General features: G+C 45.4%; 1 protein-coding gene across 2 annotated transcripts in view; it reads right to left on the bottom strand.

Annotated features, from left to right (window-relative positions):
• lrp1ab (low density lipoprotein receptor-related protein 1Ab) overlaps positions 1-17,391 on the bottom strand; it is an 81,067-nt gene that overhangs the window by 23,723 nt on the left and 39,953 nt on the right. For both annotated transcript variants that reach the window (XM_035644044.2, XM_035644045.2), the window contains exons 9-41: positions 16,260-16,449; positions 15,996-16,139; positions 15,637-15,873; positions 15,266-15,446; positions 14,720-14,942; positions 14,382-14,571; positions 14,135-14,257; positions 13,708-13,848; positions 13,201-13,326; positions 12,399-12,515; positions 12,201-12,281; positions 11,930-12,097; positions 10,583-10,765; positions 9,847-10,044; positions 9,436-9,681; positions 8,901-9,098; positions 7,531-7,735; positions 7,254-7,418; positions 6,743-6,987; positions 5,793-5,924; positions 4,607-4,834; positions 4,231-4,405; positions 3,834-3,928; positions 3,558-3,707; positions 3,253-3,393; positions 2,882-3,010; positions 2,658-2,789; positions 2,400-2,534; positions 2,166-2,295; positions 1,921-2,047; positions 1,211-1,362; positions 943-1,067; positions 365-736 (exon numbers count right to left, since the gene is read on the bottom strand). In XM_035644044.2, coding sequence (XP_035499937.2) covers positions 365-736; positions 943-1,067; positions 1,211-1,362; positions 1,921-2,047; positions 2,166-2,295; positions 2,400-2,534; positions 2,658-2,789; positions 2,882-3,010; positions 3,253-3,393; positions 3,558-3,707; positions 3,834-3,928; positions 4,231-4,405; positions 4,607-4,834; positions 5,793-5,924; positions 6,743-6,987; positions 7,254-7,418; positions 7,531-7,735; positions 8,901-9,098; positions 9,436-9,681; positions 9,847-10,044; positions 10,583-10,765; positions 11,930-12,097; positions 12,201-12,281; positions 12,399-12,515; positions 13,201-13,326; positions 13,708-13,848; positions 14,135-14,257; positions 14,382-14,571; positions 14,720-14,942; positions 15,266-15,446; positions 15,637-15,873; positions 15,996-16,139; positions 16,260-16,449 — 5,584 coding nt within the window. The remainder of the gene's footprint in view (positions 1-364; positions 737-942; positions 1,068-1,210; positions 1,363-1,920; positions 2,048-2,165; positions 2,296-2,399; positions 2,535-2,657; positions 2,790-2,881; positions 3,011-3,252; positions 3,394-3,557; positions 3,708-3,833; positions 3,929-4,230; positions 4,406-4,606; positions 4,835-5,792; positions 5,925-6,742; positions 6,988-7,253; positions 7,419-7,530; positions 7,736-8,900; positions 9,099-9,435; positions 9,682-9,846; positions 10,045-10,582; positions 10,766-11,929; positions 12,098-12,200; positions 12,282-12,398; positions 12,516-13,200; positions 13,327-13,707; positions 13,849-14,134; positions 14,258-14,381; positions 14,572-14,719; positions 14,943-15,265; positions 15,447-15,636; positions 15,874-15,995; positions 16,140-16,259; positions 16,450-17,391) is intronic.

The raw sequence follows: 17,391 nt of genomic DNA, 5'->3' as shown, positions 1-17,391 counted from the left end.
GTATTTAACAGACGCTTCAGTGTTGAAACAGGCCAAAAGCACAGTGTGTGTGTGTGTGTGTGTGTGTGTGTGTGTGTGTGTGTGTATGTGTGTGTTCTTCAAGTGGCAGCACTAAGTGATGTCACTCTCCTCTAGTTGAGAAGCTGCAGCTGTGTGTGTGTTACATTGGATCCTCCTAAGTGCCTGTGTTGTCAAGATGTGTGATGAAAACTGTTTACAGTGTCAGGGTACGGATTAAAGAAAGGGGTGATATAGACGGTCTGGAGAGGAAAGGTTTACGTGCAGTAATGAGTGATGCTTGACGGAGCTCTGTGGATTATCTAATGTAAAAAAAAAGGGAGGCGATAGATGACTCCACACTTACTGTCCACCACAATCTTGCGGTCTGTGCCGTCGTCGTTGATCTGCTGGATGTTGCCGAAGTGGATGTCGCTGAAGAAGACGCGGTTGGCCCCCTTCCCTCCACCGCCGTGGTAGTCGAAGCTGAGGGCGATGACGTTCTTCATGTGGTCGGGGTCCTCGAACGGCTTTATCGGCGCGTTGAGGTTCGTCTCGTCGGAGAGGTGGATGCTCTTCAGGATGGTGCGCTCCGAGTACAGCAGGTATCCGTCGTAGTCGCGGCAGCTGCGGTTGTCCTCTGCCAGCATGCCGTGGGCACAGGCGCAGGTACGCTCCCCGTTGCCGCGATAGAGACACAGCTGTTCGCAGCCGCCATTGTTCTTGCAGACGTTGGTGCCTGGGGAAGAGTGTGACACACTTGTGAGGTGTGCTGTTAAACAAATAATGAGCCTGGCTACACAGAACATTTCAGCGATTCCTGGAAGGGGTTTTCATTAAGTTGGGTGGTAAAAGTCTTTTATCATTGAACATGTGAGGACTTGTTTTTTTTCTACATGTTTACGGTTAGGTTTCGGTCTATGCATGTTTTGTGTGTTTTCCTACCTTGCTGCCTGGCCCTGTTGAAAACCTTGATGTCTTTCAGCTGCACACCAATGCCGGTCCGGAGCTGCACCGCATCCGTAGCGTTGTCTTTGTTGCCTCTCTTGATGGAGCCGTTAGCATGAGTCCTGAACGGAAGAAAACAAATCACAGAGTCATATAACAGCACATTACAATATGAAATCGTCCACATGATTCAAAAGCTGTCATGCACTAGACAGTGCAGAAAGATATTGGAGGGGGGTTAAACGAATGTATCCACTGCACTGACCGATCGCTCCAGTAAATGTATTCCTCAAAGACGGACACTGCAAACATGTCCATGTTGTTGTTGGCCAGCACCAGCTCCCTGTTCTCTCCGGTCTCCAGGTTGATGCGCTCAATCTTGTCTGTCCTGGCGTCGCACCAGTACAGCAGACTCTCCTGCAGAGACGGAGACGAAGCAAAGTAATGCTGATAAATCAAGTCACATTTTTTTAGATAATGGTTATCGGTGTAACACTATCCGGTTATAAAAACAAACAAGGCAATTTTAATTTGAATGTCCCCTGTAGCTTGTTTTCTACATCTCTCGATGTTTATAAACTGTTTTACATTATTGGGTGATTATTTTTCACATATTGGTATGAAAATTATACAAGAACTTGGGAGCTCTATAAACTAAATTTAAGGACTTTTAAATATGATGCTACATATAGCTGGCAAATAAAGTAATATGGGAGATTGGTAGAAATTACATAGATTACACATTACTATTGTGACCTGCCAATGTGGCTAAATACATTGAATTATAAATTATACCACGGCACATATAATAAAACATTAACATAATTTAATTTGTTAAATTCATGGATAATTCTCAGAACAAAACATGGTCCAGTCTCTGAAGAAAAACCAACAACACTTATTTGTACAAACAACACAGGAAGAAAAATGACTTGAAGAAGATTTTGGCAGTATGATGTCAGCTGGAGTCCACACCTCGTAGTCGATGGAGATTCCATTTGGCCAACTGATGCTCACATTGACCAAGACCAACCTCTGGGAGCCATCCAACCGAGAGCGCTCGATACGAGGGTACTGACCCCACTCAGTCCAGAACAGATACCTGCACACAGGAGTGCATGAGACAATGGTGCATTTCAGTGGAAAAATAGGAAAACAACTAAACCCCCAACTACGTTAAACACTATTACAGGAGTTAAACTGTTGGCAGGAAATCTTACCCTTTCACTGGGTGGACAGTGATGGCTCTGGGTTTATCGAGGCCCTGGGAAATGACTACATAGCGGAAAGAGCCATCCAGCCTGGCCACTTCGATCACATCGAAGCCCTGGTCAGTCCAGTAAATATTGCCTATAAAAGTACAGACATAAATCAGCGATGCCGTCCTTTGATTGTACTTGTGCAATTATGAAGTATTCACAAGAGATGATTAGAATTAAAATATCGGTCTAGACCTGCTATCCAGTCAACGGTGATGCCCTCCACCCTGCCGATGCCATTGGTGACCACGTCCTCTCTCCAAGTCTGGTCTCTCTTCGCCCTGCTGATGGTGCTCAGGCCCATGTCCACCCAGTAGATGGTGTCATTCTCTGAAAAGGAAAAGTCAGTTTGTGTCACTCTATAGATCCTCAAATTCACTGGGATAATGACAGCTATAAAACATCACTCAAGCGCAACACATCGAGTCACTGATGTCCCTCGGCTCCACTCACCGGCGTGGAAGTCGATGCCGACAGCCAGCGAAGTGCCAGACACTGGCACCAAGGCATCAGATTTGTCGGCCGGGTCGAGTGGAATTCCTCTGATTCCCTCGTGAACAGAGTAAAGAAGGAACGAGCCCATACCTGCTCAGAGAAAAAACACGATCCCTTTTTGTTCTTAGGACATTCTGCATTCCTAATGTATTTGTGAATGTGTCTGTGGAGCAGTGTCTCACCTTCACAGGACTGCTGTCCCGTCTTGAGGCTGTACCCTGCAGTGCACATGCAGGCTCTGGTTGTATGCGACGTAGGGAGACACAGCTGAGAGCAGTCGCCATTGTTGTTACTGCACAGGTTGATACCCGCTACAGGAAAGGGCAAGGATCAGTGACAGGAAAATAAAAAGAGAGAAATGGTTTTGAGAAAGACATTTTGAAACATAATGACAATACAACCATCAGTAAATATATATATATTTATTTTATAGCCTATCTTAATAGGAATTTGTGGTGTATTATTAGTATTCGTATGACTTATTATCACAATCATGCAGCTTAGGTAGCCCCAGGACACCCGATGCTTCATTGGCCCAGTCAGGGGCCCTTACCTTGCTGCACTTCCTCGTCATAGATCCTCATGTGCATCATGGGAGAGGTGTTGTTTCGCATAACCTTCCAGTTTCCTCCATCGCTCTTGTCACATGTTCCTATTTGGTCACTTCCTTGATCTGCCCACCAAAGCTTGTCTCCTACAGTGAGTGAGGGAAAAGATTCACACATTTTCCTCCGTCATCCCCTAAATCACAAGTAAATGATTCTGAGCTATGGATAAGTAATAATACTATTCAAAATTACTCAAAGAAAACTAAAAAAAAGGATAAATAAGTAAAAAGTACAATCTTTTTCTTCTTACCCATAATAGCCAATGCAGTAGCCTTGGTGAGTTTGCCTTTAACCCCCTCCATGATCTCCAGCTTACTTCCATCCATCTGACACCGGTTAATGGTGCTGTTTACTGAGCTGATCCAGTATAGCTGCTCCTTCTCATAGTCAATAGAAAGGCCTGTGTAGAAAGAATATGACAGGTACACATTTATTGCATCTATAATGCTTAAACTGTAGAGTTACAAGAATCTCAGTGTCATCTTGCAGTTGGTTATTCGCGGAAGAAGGGGGAACATATGCTCACCTACTGGTCCCTTCTGATTGGTGAAAAGTGTGGTGCGGTTGCTACCATCCATGTTGGCCATGCTTATGTTATCACCGTCAGTCCAGTAAAGCTTCCTGAGGAAGGATATGCATCATATTAGATGCAATACAGTATAAAGAAACAACAAGAGCATCATATGTGGGACAACAAGTAGGACAACGAAGAAAAAAAAAGAATTTCAAAAACTGTATACTGTATACTTCTAAAGAATAAGTTAGAAAAACAATCCCCAATTCATTAAAAAGCAAAGTGGGAAAACTGTGGAGTCTGTGTCAGTAGAGATTCGGAAGAGAAGTGGATACCAGAAAGAGTATCAGACAGAGCACTACTATGTTAACCTAATGCAGGCTTAACAAACTCGAGAGAGACCACTTGCCCCAGTAGAGGGTGCACCACCAGGCAGTGGGGCTTGTCTAATCCCTGGATGACGGCATTCTTGAAAGATCCATCCAGTCGGGCCACATTGATCTGCTTCTTATTGGCATCATAGCTGGTCCAGAACAGGTTCCTGGAGACCCAGTCTACCGCCAGCCCATGGGCATTAGGAAGATCTGAGGAGTGTCAGGACCACAAAGGAGAAGGTTAGAGCTCCCAGGGTGTGCAGGGTGTTATCACAGACCCTTATTTCATTACCGAAAATTCAGCTTTCCTGGACCTTTAGACAGAAAACTGTGTGTTTATGAAAGTCTAAACCTTAAGTGAAAATGTAATTACAACAGTAATAGCATATTTATTCCGGGGGTTGCTCTTACCAGCGGACACAACAGTCTCCACCCCGGTGCCATTGATGAAGGCTCGCTTGATCGTCTGCGTTCGAACATCTGACCAGTAGATGCGATGCTCCACGGCGTCGTAGTCCACTGCTGTCACATTGTCTATGTCCGGCACGGTGAAGGAGATGATGTAGTTGTAGTACGGGTTGTCGATGTCGACACCTCGAATCTCGATCTGACGAGCGTAGAGAAGGAACTTGCGGGACTCTGGGAGAGAAAAACAAACATGAATAAGAATAAGAATGATTTTAATCTCTTCTACTGCACTTTGAGAAACGATTTCTGTGCAGTCTACAAAATAAACAAAATGAAGGGAAGAGAAAAACGTCCTGACCAACTTACTAACCTTTTAAGACTAAGTCTTATGTTAGCAACAAAGAATTGATATATTTAGGATTTAGGATGACTTGAGGCAAAAATGCTTGTCTGTATAGAAAGCCTCTCTCTCAAGTTCAAGTTTGTCCCATTACACGTATACAAGTACTCTGTGATTAAAGGTTTGGACAACTTTAGGTGTTGTCTCACCGAACAAGCAACACAATCAAAGGGAGCCAGATGCTTAAGAGGGTCAAAATGACCAGTAATGTGTTGCCTTTGTCGAGTCTTGATCACCTCCTGGGAGATGGTAGATAAGCGGTAACTCCATCTCAATCAGGAATGTCTACAAGAATGAAAATTTAAGTGGTAAATGTGTCAGAGTTGAGGAGTAAAATCTGTTGAACCAGCTGAGACAGCTCCCTTGTTAAAGGAGGATGCAATCAGACGCCCTCTAATCCGATTAGCCTTACATGTCCCACAGCTAATTCCAGTCCGTCAATACCATCAGGACTTCAGCACATCACTCGTAACAGTCTTTTTTGATGAAATGAAATTAGAATGAAAGTGAAGGTGGCCGTGTGGCACAAACAGAGGAGATTCAGTCAGTCAAGAGAGAGATGACAGCTGATGATGCCGGTGTCACAGTCGGAGCAGAGTGCACTGTTGCAGTCTTGATGGCTGTGAGAAAAGATGCGTGCAAACAAAGAGCCTGCCCCTTCCCCCTCGATGACATGGATCATATGTCACTGCATTGTGTGTACATTCTCCATAAGAGTAAGAGAAACGTCTGCGTGTGTGTGTGTGTGTGTGTGCTTGCGTGTTAATATGCAACAGTATCAGTCCTTACCTTTGCAGGTTCGTCTGTCAGGCTGCAGCTTCATGAGGTGAGGGCAGGCACAGGAGAAGGTCTGGTTGAAATTGATGAGACAGAGGTGGGAGCAAGGGCCTCTGCCGTCACTGGTGGCACATGGGTTGGGGGCTGAGAATAAAAAAAATACACAAGTTATGCAAGAAAGGCAGAGAAGATGTGGTATATGAAAAACAGAGAGAGAGGGGAGGCCTGTCCTTGTTTTTGCTCTTCTTCTGCAGACTGCAGAATTGGATATGATATTTTCAAAAATTAACCTTAGCAAAGCAAATAGTTTTAATATCAGAAGCGGTTTCCAGAATATCACAGTCAAAAGTGTAATGGACCCACACGGTAAGTGAGAGTGAAAAACCTGTCAACACAGCTTGTTGCCTCGCCTCTGTCATGGGCATTGGCTGCAGCTGTCAATCAACCATTCTGTGAGATCTCTCTTCCCTGCCTCCAATTACAGGAGCCAGTGCCTCGCTGCTGCCCACACACCCTCGGGATCCCATAGTCATTGCCTACTAAGCATCAAGGTGACAGCACAATGTGACAGATCGCTGCAAAACGGCTTGGACAAGTCCTACTGCCGTTTTGTCAATCGTGTGCGTCGCAGAGATCAACACCTGACATTTAAGTCACAGGGGGAGGGTTTTATTTCCTACCCAGCCGGTGGGAAATGTCAAACAGTGAGGTGACTTTTTGTTCAGCGAGGCAGCAGCAGGAGGTGTCCAGATTGCTCCCGGTGTGAGGAGACAACGTGTCTCACAGCTCTAAAAGGTCAGCTGTCTTTGGGGAGCGGGAGCTGAGAAACAACACGGTCAGCAATGAACTGTGAGCTTGTCTCCGTTCTCCTGTGAGATTAGGCCCAATTCAGTCAGCTATGCTGAGCAGCAGGGTTAAATCTGGGATAACTTCTCTCTCTCTCTCTCTGCTGTGCCACCTACCCTGGGGTTGTCTGGACGGGTGATAGACCTGCAAGTCAAATGGCTGCGTGTTGGTGCGTTGGACCACAGTGACGTTGTGTCCTGTCCATTTGTTGGCTTTGGCCAAAGTGTTGGTCCTCCAGTCGGTCCAGTAGACTTCGCCTCCGTACATGGTGACCGCAAAGGGGTGGGACAAATACTCGTGACCTCGCAACACTTCAATCAGCCCAGAACCGTCGTACATAGCAGAGTAGATGGCATCCGACCTGGATTAGAATTAAGGCAGAGATGTTTACTTTACACAAGAGTGGCAACATGCACATCAGTAAGCACGTTGTTTATGCTACTAGATGAATCCGTGCTTTGTATGTAGTTTTACATAAGCATAGCATATCTGCATGTTTACTCAAACCATTATATAATAACAAGAAATTTATAAAAAGACTAAGCAAGTGAGTGATTCAATCAGTCAGTGGGTGGATGCAGCGCAACGAGAGCACTTTGCGTATTCAGAGACAAGTGTGGCAAGTACCTGGCATCAATCCAGACAATGCGTCTTTCCATGTAGTCCACAGTGAGTCCGTTGGGCCAGCCGCCGCTGCCTGTTTCCCTGTGGATGGTGCGTCTGCCTTCACCACTCATAGATGCTGCCTCAATCCGGGGAAGACTGGCATCCCAGTCTGTCCAAAATAGAACACTGCAGAGAGAAAATAAAAAATGATCAATACAAGGGGTTGTCACAGGACAGAACATACTATATACGTACACACAGTAAATACCGTTTACTATGTGCAGTACTGTGCTCTTACCCATCTCGAGGGTCTAGGGCAATAGCCCGGGGATGCTCCACCTCCCCAGCCAGCAGGGTGGTTCTCATGGTCCCGTCCAGTTTGGCCACCTCAATTTGGTCCAGATTGCTCTCCACCCAGTAGATGTTGCCTGCGATCCAGTCCACAGCCAGGCCTTCTGGAGTAGCCAGTCCATACTGGATCACCACCTCAAAACTGGTCAGGGCTGACCAGGACATGTACAGAGAAAGTGGGACTTAAAATTGTTTGCATTTAATAGCAGTTTGATGTCCGTGGTCTTTTAAGTAGAAAATGAGCAGCTGCAAATCACCTTGTTTTGTTTATAGCTTGACTCATGTAACATTCTACAGGTTGAGCGGATCTCGAGCCAGCACATAGGGTTCATTGTAAAAAAATCCCAAACAAATGGAATTGTTTAGAATTCCTTACTCCTATGGCATCCATCAGTGAACGACATCCTGTCTGTAAGTGTGACTTTCGACATCCCCACTGCCCCACTTGTAAGAAAGACCTCTCTCGCTCTCTCTCTCTCTTTTTATTATTACTATTTCCCAGAAACCACTGGCTCTCATATAAACTAAGTGCAAAACCAAAATGTGCGATCATCTTTGGCCCAGTTCTTTAAAAGTCCTTCCAGTTGTAATTAGAGGGAGACGGGTAGGTCGTCCTCAGTTTGCTTACAAGGAATGCTGGTGTTTGACGGTCTTTCTCTATGGGCGTCTTTATTGAGCATTTGGCACTACCCAGTGTATGTCAACAACTTTGGAGATGCTGAAATTGATTCAGAAACAAGCAGCAGGAGTTGATGCATGAGTTGATCACAATGTCTCTGCTCAGAAGCCCCCCTTTTTAACGGTGATGTTGGAGGGCTGGGAACTGGAACTGCACTGTGTTGCACCTCCTACGCTACAACAGTGTTCTGGCTGCAGTCACGCACAGCGAGTACTGAGATAAATGGGAAGAGACAAAGCCTTCCGTGTGCCCCCTAAGTGCTGTGCTGGGAACACAACCTTGATTGGCAAGGAGACCTGGGGTTTTGGAGCAGGAAAGGCCGACGGTGACCTGGGAGATTTATTCAGGGTCACAGACCGCTGCTGCTGACCACAGACTCTTTTGGCTCAGAGAAATTACAGAGTGTACTCAGTGGAAGTTAATTTCGGAGAAATGCAGTAAGAAGCACAAACATGATTTGCTATCTCATAAGGAACAATCCACTTTAGTTTAACTTTTTTTTTTTTTTTTTTTTTTTACAAAAGGACGACACTGAAAACTTATCTAATTACAATGTAAATCAGACTCTTTTAAGTGCCCATTCATCCCACCAACCCATCCTAAAATTACAGAGAGTTGTAGCTAACTGGCCGCCTCACCTCCATTTTCAGACAGTTTCCCACGGTAGATCTTGTCCTCCACCACATCCGTCCAGTACAGTGTGCTCTCGTTCAGGTGAAAGTCCAAGGCGATGGTGTTCCTGAGGCCTGGTACCAGCACACTGAACTCCCCCTTGTGGAGCTCAATCCTTCTGATCTCATGGCGGTTGGAGAAGATGATGAAAGGCTTGAAAGGATCTGAAGGCAAAGAAAGTGTAACCCAGAAATGTGTAAGCATCCTCAACATAGTTAATCTCATCTCATAGTCTAGAAAAATCGCTTGGCTTCGGATAAAATCCCATCTAAAATAATAAGTAACCAATAATAACTGAAGAAGTTGGCTTGTCACTCTCTGGAAAAAAAGGCTAACTTTAACACCATAGTACATTAAATAATGTAAATACATACAGTAGAATCAGTACTGCAGAGCTTCTTCAACTAAAGAAAACATGTTACACAGTAAGAAATGATCTGAAACCATTAAGAAACATTTCAGTTTGTAGGGGTGAATAAACTCTGTAAAGTCTGTCCTCACCAGTGCTTTTGCAGCTCTCCATGTCAGACTCCAGTTCCCAGCCCTCGTAGCAGGAACACTTAACGCTGGATTTCTCCTGCTCGCACTTCTGGCTGCACTTGAGATGTTTGGCACAGAAACTCTGAATGTGGCAGGTCTTGTTGTCGGCTCCCAGCTCCATGCCCAGGGGACAGGAGCACATGAAGCCCTCCCCGGGAATGATGCTGCAGTTGTGACTGCAACCACCATTGTCCAACGCACACAAATCTGCAGGCAGAAAAACAGAGATGAAAGAGTTGGAGTAGGTCCAAGACAGGAGAGCTGGGAGCTGTTGTGTTTATGGCGTTTTGAATATCACAGGAGAAAATAACCAGGTATTGAAGACATTTCCATGTTGTGCTTTGTGCATAGAGATGTTTTGACGCCTGTTACCGCAAAGTTTCTCGTCAGATCCATCCGGACAGTCGTCAGTGCCGTCACACAGCTTCTCGGCAGGCAGGCAGATGGAATCGTTGGTGGCACACATGTGGTGGGACAACTTGCACACCAACGCCTCGCAGTTGTCCTCATCCGAGTTGTCCTCACAGTCACTGTCGCCATCACACACCCAGGCCTTGCTAATGCAGCGAGCTGGCAAGACAAAGACATGTCAACATTCAGCTTTAGTTGTTTTAAGACTTTTGTCCTAATATGCTCACAGGGCTCACATGGTCATAAAACAAACAAAGATCTATTCATTTAAATGGAATTACAAAAATCTGTGGGTTTGCTCAATTAGGCAATGGAAATTCTACTTTTGTTGAACTGACATGCAAAATCTGAGCCGTTCAACACACATAAAATATCTTGACAGTGCAGACCCATGAGTGGAAAATGGAGGAAGCTTGAACCATTAAATTTTATATTCACCTGTTTGCCAAATGAGAAGCAATGGTGATAAAATGTCACTTTTGTATTCAGTTCACCTAAAATGAAACTTGCCATAACGAGAAGCCACTGTATGACGCACACGCAGATAAATTTCCCATTCCCACTTTGTGGTGTGAGTGGTCATTTACTCCATTTATTTGTCCTAATTTGTCAGAGGATAAAACCGTAGTTTTTAGAAATAGGATTCAGAAGGTTCAACCCCCCTTAACCAACCTCTGGCCGCTTAAAGCATCCTTACCAGAGTCCCTGCAGCTGAACTTGACCGCAGGGTCACACATGTGGGTGACACCCTCACAATTGTTCTCATCACTCAGGTCCATGCAGTCCGTGTCGCCATCACAGCGCCAACGCATGGGAATGCACAGGCCATCCATCCGACACTGGAACTCATCTACATGGCAGCCGCCTGGAGGACGGGTAGCTGCAGAGGGACAAAAGCAAAGACAAAGTGTGATAGTTATTCTACCAAAAAGACGGGGTGTGCAGTTCAGCCGACGTCGAAGAGCCAATATAATACCATCATAAATCTGCAACTGAAAATAACCAGACTGGAAGCACAAGCAGCAGGCAACACACACTCACACACACATTTAGCTAGAAACAAAAAAAGGGAAAGAATAGACCATTCTAGACATTAATTCATGTGTAGGTATGCTGGGAAGCTGAGTTAACAACCTGACACTGAGCCAATTCAAACAACAATGACACACACCGCTCACTGACTGATGTCAGAGGCAGATTAAAGGCACCGCTGAGGAGGTGGCACAATGACATCCCTTCGTGGCAAAGGTCACCGCTTGGCACGGTTAAAGCAGGAAATGGGCCAGGGACCTTTCAGCACAGAATACAATATACAGGAGGGGAAGGTGATAGTATTGCTTTTTTTTTATTTCAGCTAATGACTTCCAGACGGCAGGCCAACACACACACACAGCAGATTGCTTATTAGACCAACAGGTCAGGCTGCCCCCAGTTTCTTGCCTGCTGAGATTTGACAGCAGCTGGCTGCAGTTCTGCGTGGATCAAACAGGACATACAACACACACAGTGTACAGGAGCGTATGCATTGAGGCAGACCAACAGCCGAAGAAAGAGTACGACACTGTGCTATGACAATGTCACTGTCATTGTGACAAAGAGCGGTTAACCAGCGAAAGCAGCCCAACAACGGCCACAGGTTTCATTTCAACTCTGAACATGTAAATTCATGTCGTTTGCAGTAGAGTCAAAATATGTGTGGCTAGAAGGTTTATTGTTATCTAACCGCAAAAACATAATCACATCCTGAACAGTGCAACAGAGAGGATTTTCTGTAAATGATAAGTGGAAGCCAGTAGCAGGCTGGGGCACGCAGGGCAGCGGAAATGAGACATGGGGGAGGAAGATCCAGTCCTCATTATGATAACCTCTTCACAACTGAAAACAGTAACATTTACAGTAAACAATGTGAAATACAGTGCATGATGGGAGGAGAGCAAGACTAGGCAGAGCGAAAAAAACCTAATTATATGTCAAACAGGGAGAGGAGACAATGCCATGAAAAAACAATTTAGAGCAGTTTGGTGTTCACAGTGTTGTTGCCTACCCTGGTTGGTACAGTTGGCATGAGTCTCATCGCTGTAGTCTCCACAGTCATTGTCGCCGTCACAGGTCCAGTATTCTGGGATGCAGCGACCACTGTTACATTTGAACTGGACGCTGGAGCAAGAGTGGCTGCAGCCTGCTTCGTCACTGTTATCACCACAGTCGTTGTCTGTTCACGAACAGACACACAAGATTTTACTGTCAGCTGCTGTGTTTTTGAATAAAGGATGGCTTAATGGAAAGCGAAGGATGTCTCAGACGATGACGCTCACCGTTGTCACAGCGCCAGTTGATGTTGATGCATCGGCCGTTGGCACAGGTGAACTGTGTCAGGGGGAAGCAGGTTGGGTACGCTGGGGAGAGAGGAGGAGTTGTGAAAAACAAACAAACACCAGCATATTTGTCATCTCAAACTAGAATATGTGCTCTTCAAGCAAAAGCAACAACGTGAAGGTGCGGTGAAGACTCACCACAGGAGTCTGGTTCATCGGAGCGGTCTCCACAGTCGTCATCCAGGTCACACGTCCAGGAGATGGGGATGCAACGCCCACTGGCACAGGGGTACTGGTTTGGTGGGCATGTACGAGCTGGCAGGGGACCAATGTGGAAAACATTTAAATCATCATCATCATCATTCCTTTTGCATCCCTTACTTAACATTAAAGCTTGCATAAACTGATGACATTTTTAAAGACCTAATATATCAGAGCTTAATTTAATTTCCAATATTATATTGCTCCAAAAAAAGTGATTATTAAAGACAATGGCTAATCTCCTTCAATTTATTGGAGACACTGACACAGCTCTTATAAAAAGGAACACATAGTGTTTGCCAAGAACCATAGCAGCACTTCGACCTACTGTCATTGAAGCAGCTTGATTGATACATCCTCCTGGACGGTTTCTAAATTCATGTCGGCATAAACCGCAGTAATCGCCCGGAGTTTCCAGTGTGTCTCTTTATATATCTCCCTTGATGTCAGCCTACACGCTTCCTGCGTCACATTTTTTACAAAAACCCTCCACTGAATGCTGCAATATATTCTCAAAATTGTTTAAACAAACCTAAACAATACAACAAACGAAAATTGGTAATCCTGCAGTCACACCCCCATAGGGTTCTGAAGTTAATATCAATCTCTCTTTGTGTCATCGTCACGTCAAGTATCAAAACCTGCCACACAAGCAATGAACTCAAACTGTGTATCTCACACATCTAAAGACAAATCAGAAGAGACATGATCCCTAAATTACAAAGATCTTCATACACACCAGAGCAGGTGGTGTTGGACTCATCTTCGTCATTGCCGCAGTCATTGTCACCATCGCAGAGCCATCGCAGGGGGATACAGCGGTTGTTCTGGCATTTAAACCGGTCTGCTGGACAGGTGTGCTGGTCTGAGGGAAGAAAACACATACGTATACATCAACAATTAATTTCCAAAAACAGTTTAAATGGGAAATTCTTAAACATCAAGAATTGTTTTATGTATACGATAAATAACCCTGTAACTATTTAAATAAATCACTTTAAATGCAGTATTTAAAAAAAATACATCCATAGTAAAACATCCAAGTCCCTGTTTCCCACTATTGCCTGATGAGGAGAGAGCTGGCCAGTTAAAAATGACAGCCACATTAGACTGCATTGAAAGAGACAATCTTGGAAACTAGAGTTTGCGCTCTGTCAGTTCCCATTAGCTTAGACCTTTAAACACAATTTTTGTTTATCTATGTGTTGCTGCGTTACCAATGACAACAATGACGTGGCGTGCTTACGGCAGAGCTCAGGGGCCTCATCACTGTTGTCCAGACAATCGTTGTCGCCGTCACACTTCCAACGCTCTTGGATGCAGCGGTTGTTCTTGCAGGCAAACTCCCCGGGCTGGCACTGGGGTGGGGGCACGTAGGAGGGGTTGGCTGGAGATGAGATCAGGGGTAGAAGCAGAAACAGATCGGCCACTGAGACAAGAGCAAACCTTTTTAGTGCTTGAGGTCAGCTTTGGTCTCTGAGAGTTACAGAAATATTTGTGGAGGTTCTTCAAAACTTTTCCCCAGATTTGGAAAAGAGAAGCACATAGAATACAGCAAATGTGAAGTATGACCAATAACTCTTTAACAGCCTCGCGTCCTCCTGAGTAATGCATTTTCCACGACCTTCCACATTGCGCTTTGAAACCTGTCTCCTGGTAAAGCAGCTAAGTACCTCTACAGGTGACATTATCCACATCCAGGATCTGATCGTCAGCACAGCCGCAGGACCTGCTGCTGGGGGTAGCAAGGCACAGGCTGCTGCAGCCGCCATTGTTAACTCGACACGCATTGGAGCCTACACACAAAGACAAAACAAGGACACAAACTGATATCAGCAAACAGTCGACTCATCAGTATTTTTGATTGTTGAATTAAACTTGTCATCATGTCATTATAGGCTAGAACGGGGGACACGATACCTTGCTGCTGGTGTGCATCGTACACTCGGATCTCAAAGATTGGCGGCCTTTCGTTGCGGAGTAGGGTGACCATCTTAGTGGCCTGGTCCAGTTTGTAGATGCTGCCTCCACGATACTCATTCCAAAAGAGGAATTGTTTGTAATGACATAAGCCGAAGGCGTGGTTGAGCTCTTGCCCCTCATACACCACCTGTTCAATCAGGACACAAAGAGGGATTTAGGTCTCAAGAAATTACCCCCGTTCGAACAGATTATCTTGAAGATATGGCCAAAATGTTGGGATTTAGCTCTTTTTTGTCAAACAAGGTTGAGTAGCATCTCTTATTAGCATCACCAACCTTCCGCTCTGTGGTGTTGAGGTAAACCAACTCGATCCGGTCGTAATAAGCATCTACCCAGTACAATATGCCCTGGGGAATGTCCAGACTCAAGCCGTTGGGCCACAGCACTGTCTTGCTGGTCAGGAACACTTGGTGATGGGACCCATCCATCCAAGCTTTCTTGATCTTCCCTCTGTTGCTCTCCGTGGGGTCCTCCTCCCAGTCAGTCCAGTACATCCATCTGGGAGATAAGAGGACATCACGTGTGAGATAAGACATTTCTGTGAGAGCTGGAGGCATCAAAAATGAAGCTCCGAGCTTTAATGCACTGATGAAACATCCTAGGAAAAAACAAACAAAGGAAGGTGTTTCCAAAAAATCCTTTGGAAACTCAACCGCTCCCACACAACAATGTAACCAATAAGTTCAACAACATCTACAGTCAGGCAATGCCCACATATCTGCAAAAATTAGACCATTCCACTATGGTGAGTCACAACTTTTTTAATTTATGAGAAAAGAAATCCATTAAAATAACAATGCCCTCCCCCTCCAGTGACTCACCCATGCTGGGGGTCTACCACAATGGCACGAGGGTGACTCATCTTTCCCTCAATGAGAGTCTTGCGGGTCTGTGAAGCCTTCTCCAGCCTGGCAACACTGATAGTCTTCTTAGGCCCATCATCTGTCCAGTAGAGATTACCTCCCATCCAGTCTACCGCTATCCCCTCTACTGTGTGGATACCTGAGATAAGAAAAAGAAGCCGAGGTGAAAAGGGAGCTATTAGCTGGCCAACTCAGGATGAATATGAAGAGGATCGAGTAAAGATGATTTGGAAAAACCTCAAGGAATTCTTCTGTAGCAGCTGGGATTTTGTTAGAAAGTAAGAAATAGATTCCAGATTGCTGTGCAAAAGCCACTGTTTAATTCTCACCTTCCTTTAGAATGGTGTCTCTCTCTGTGCCGTCTATCTTCTGTCGTCCAATTATGTAGCTCGTGGCATCGGCAAAGTAGATGAATTCACTGGCGGCGTGGAAGTCCAGAGCTCGGGGGTTCATCAGGTTCTCAATGGGAATCATGTACTCGTCAGGCACCTTAGCGTTCATGTCCATGCCCCTGATGATTCCAGGACGACCCTTGCCGTACACCAAGAACAACTCGTGGTCCGGCTCTGCAGAGGAAGAAGTAAAAAGGCTAATATTCTTGAGCCTTCATCGCTCATTGTTACTGAGGCAAATGCAGAAGGGTTTTAATGTTTGTCACATCCAAATTCCTCCTCAGCTTGATACTCACTCTTGCAGGACTTGCCGTCACTGCCAAGGCTGAATCCAGAGCGACAGCGGCAGGTTCGGGTCTTGTGGCTGTTGCTCAGCAGACAGATGTCCGAGCAACCTCCAGCCTTCCCAAACTGATCCAGGGCACATGCATGGCTTCGCACTGAGCAAGGAGAATGGGGCACAAGAACAACAGTCAGGTTGTGGTAACAGATGTCAGTGGGCGTGTGTCGGATGTGTCGGCAGGGAGGTTAAGATTTTGAGCTGAGCCTTGAGTGTGCACCTTGAGGTTGGCGCCTCTGGTGGTACACGTGCAGCGCGGCTCCCCGGTCCACACGCGTCACCACCTGGAAGTCGGAGCTGTTGAAGCGGTTCACTCGGATCACACTGGTCTTGGGGTTGAGGTTGCCTTCATCCGAGTTTGTAGCATACAGATAGTTCTCAAACACGGTCAACCCGTAGAGGTGCTCAATCTGAAACACAATTAGACGATAAAGCAGCAAATTAAAAATGTCTTGAGTTTGCCTTTGCGAATGCTGATGTTTTGAGTAAAATAGCTCATGGGGCGAGACTAATAGCTTGCATGATATTGTTCGTGTACACCTTCTATCTTAAACGCTGTCTGGCAAATTCTGCAAAATTAAACTTTCCTAACAAACTATTTATCAGTATCAAACAGAGACGCACGGACAAACACAGACCCAGACGGACATGGAGATTAAGAGAGAGTGTTTATGTAAACTTGGCACAGGGCAGCATGATGGCTCCACTTCCCATATGCTGTTAACCAGAAGTTTTACTTTTATAAGGGTGCATTCTGTGCAGCTCTCCTCTACTGTCACTAAGATGTATGGGTTGGGATCATATTACCTCCCCCACGTCTCTCACACACACACACACACACACACACACACACACACACACACACACACACACACACACACACACACACACACACACACACACACACACACACACACACACACACACACACACACACACACACACACACACACACACACACACACACACACACACACACACACACACACACACAGTCCTGATTTCATTAAGATCATTACTCCACCATAAGTTTGAGCCAAGCGTCACTAGGAGCAGACTAATATGTTCAGAGAGACACTAGCCAGGAAAATCACACATTCCTTAAGTAATATCAATCAAGGCAATAAAAAGGACTTGTGCCCATGAGAGGTAGACTCTCTTTGTCTAGATACACAGCAGACAACTGGAAAAAAGCACAGCCTCTAAAGACGATGAGATTAAATCAGTGATGATACAGATTTGGAAAACAGATGTTTTGTGTGCTCGAAGGGGAAGACTGAAAAGTCAACAGGGACTCTTTGTTACTGCCTTTTGGTGACGTGCAACCTTCTGAATGATATACCCTTGTTATT

This window comes from Scophthalmus maximus, chromosome 3 (genome assembly GCF_022379125.1).
Source record: "Scophthalmus maximus strain ysfricsl-2021 chromosome 3, ASM2237912v1, whole genome shotgun sequence".
NCBI classification, from domain to species: domain Eukaryota; kingdom Metazoa; phylum Chordata; class Actinopteri; order Pleuronectiformes; family Scophthalmidae; genus Scophthalmus; species Scophthalmus maximus.
This window is presented reverse-complemented; position numbering and strand designations above follow the sequence as displayed.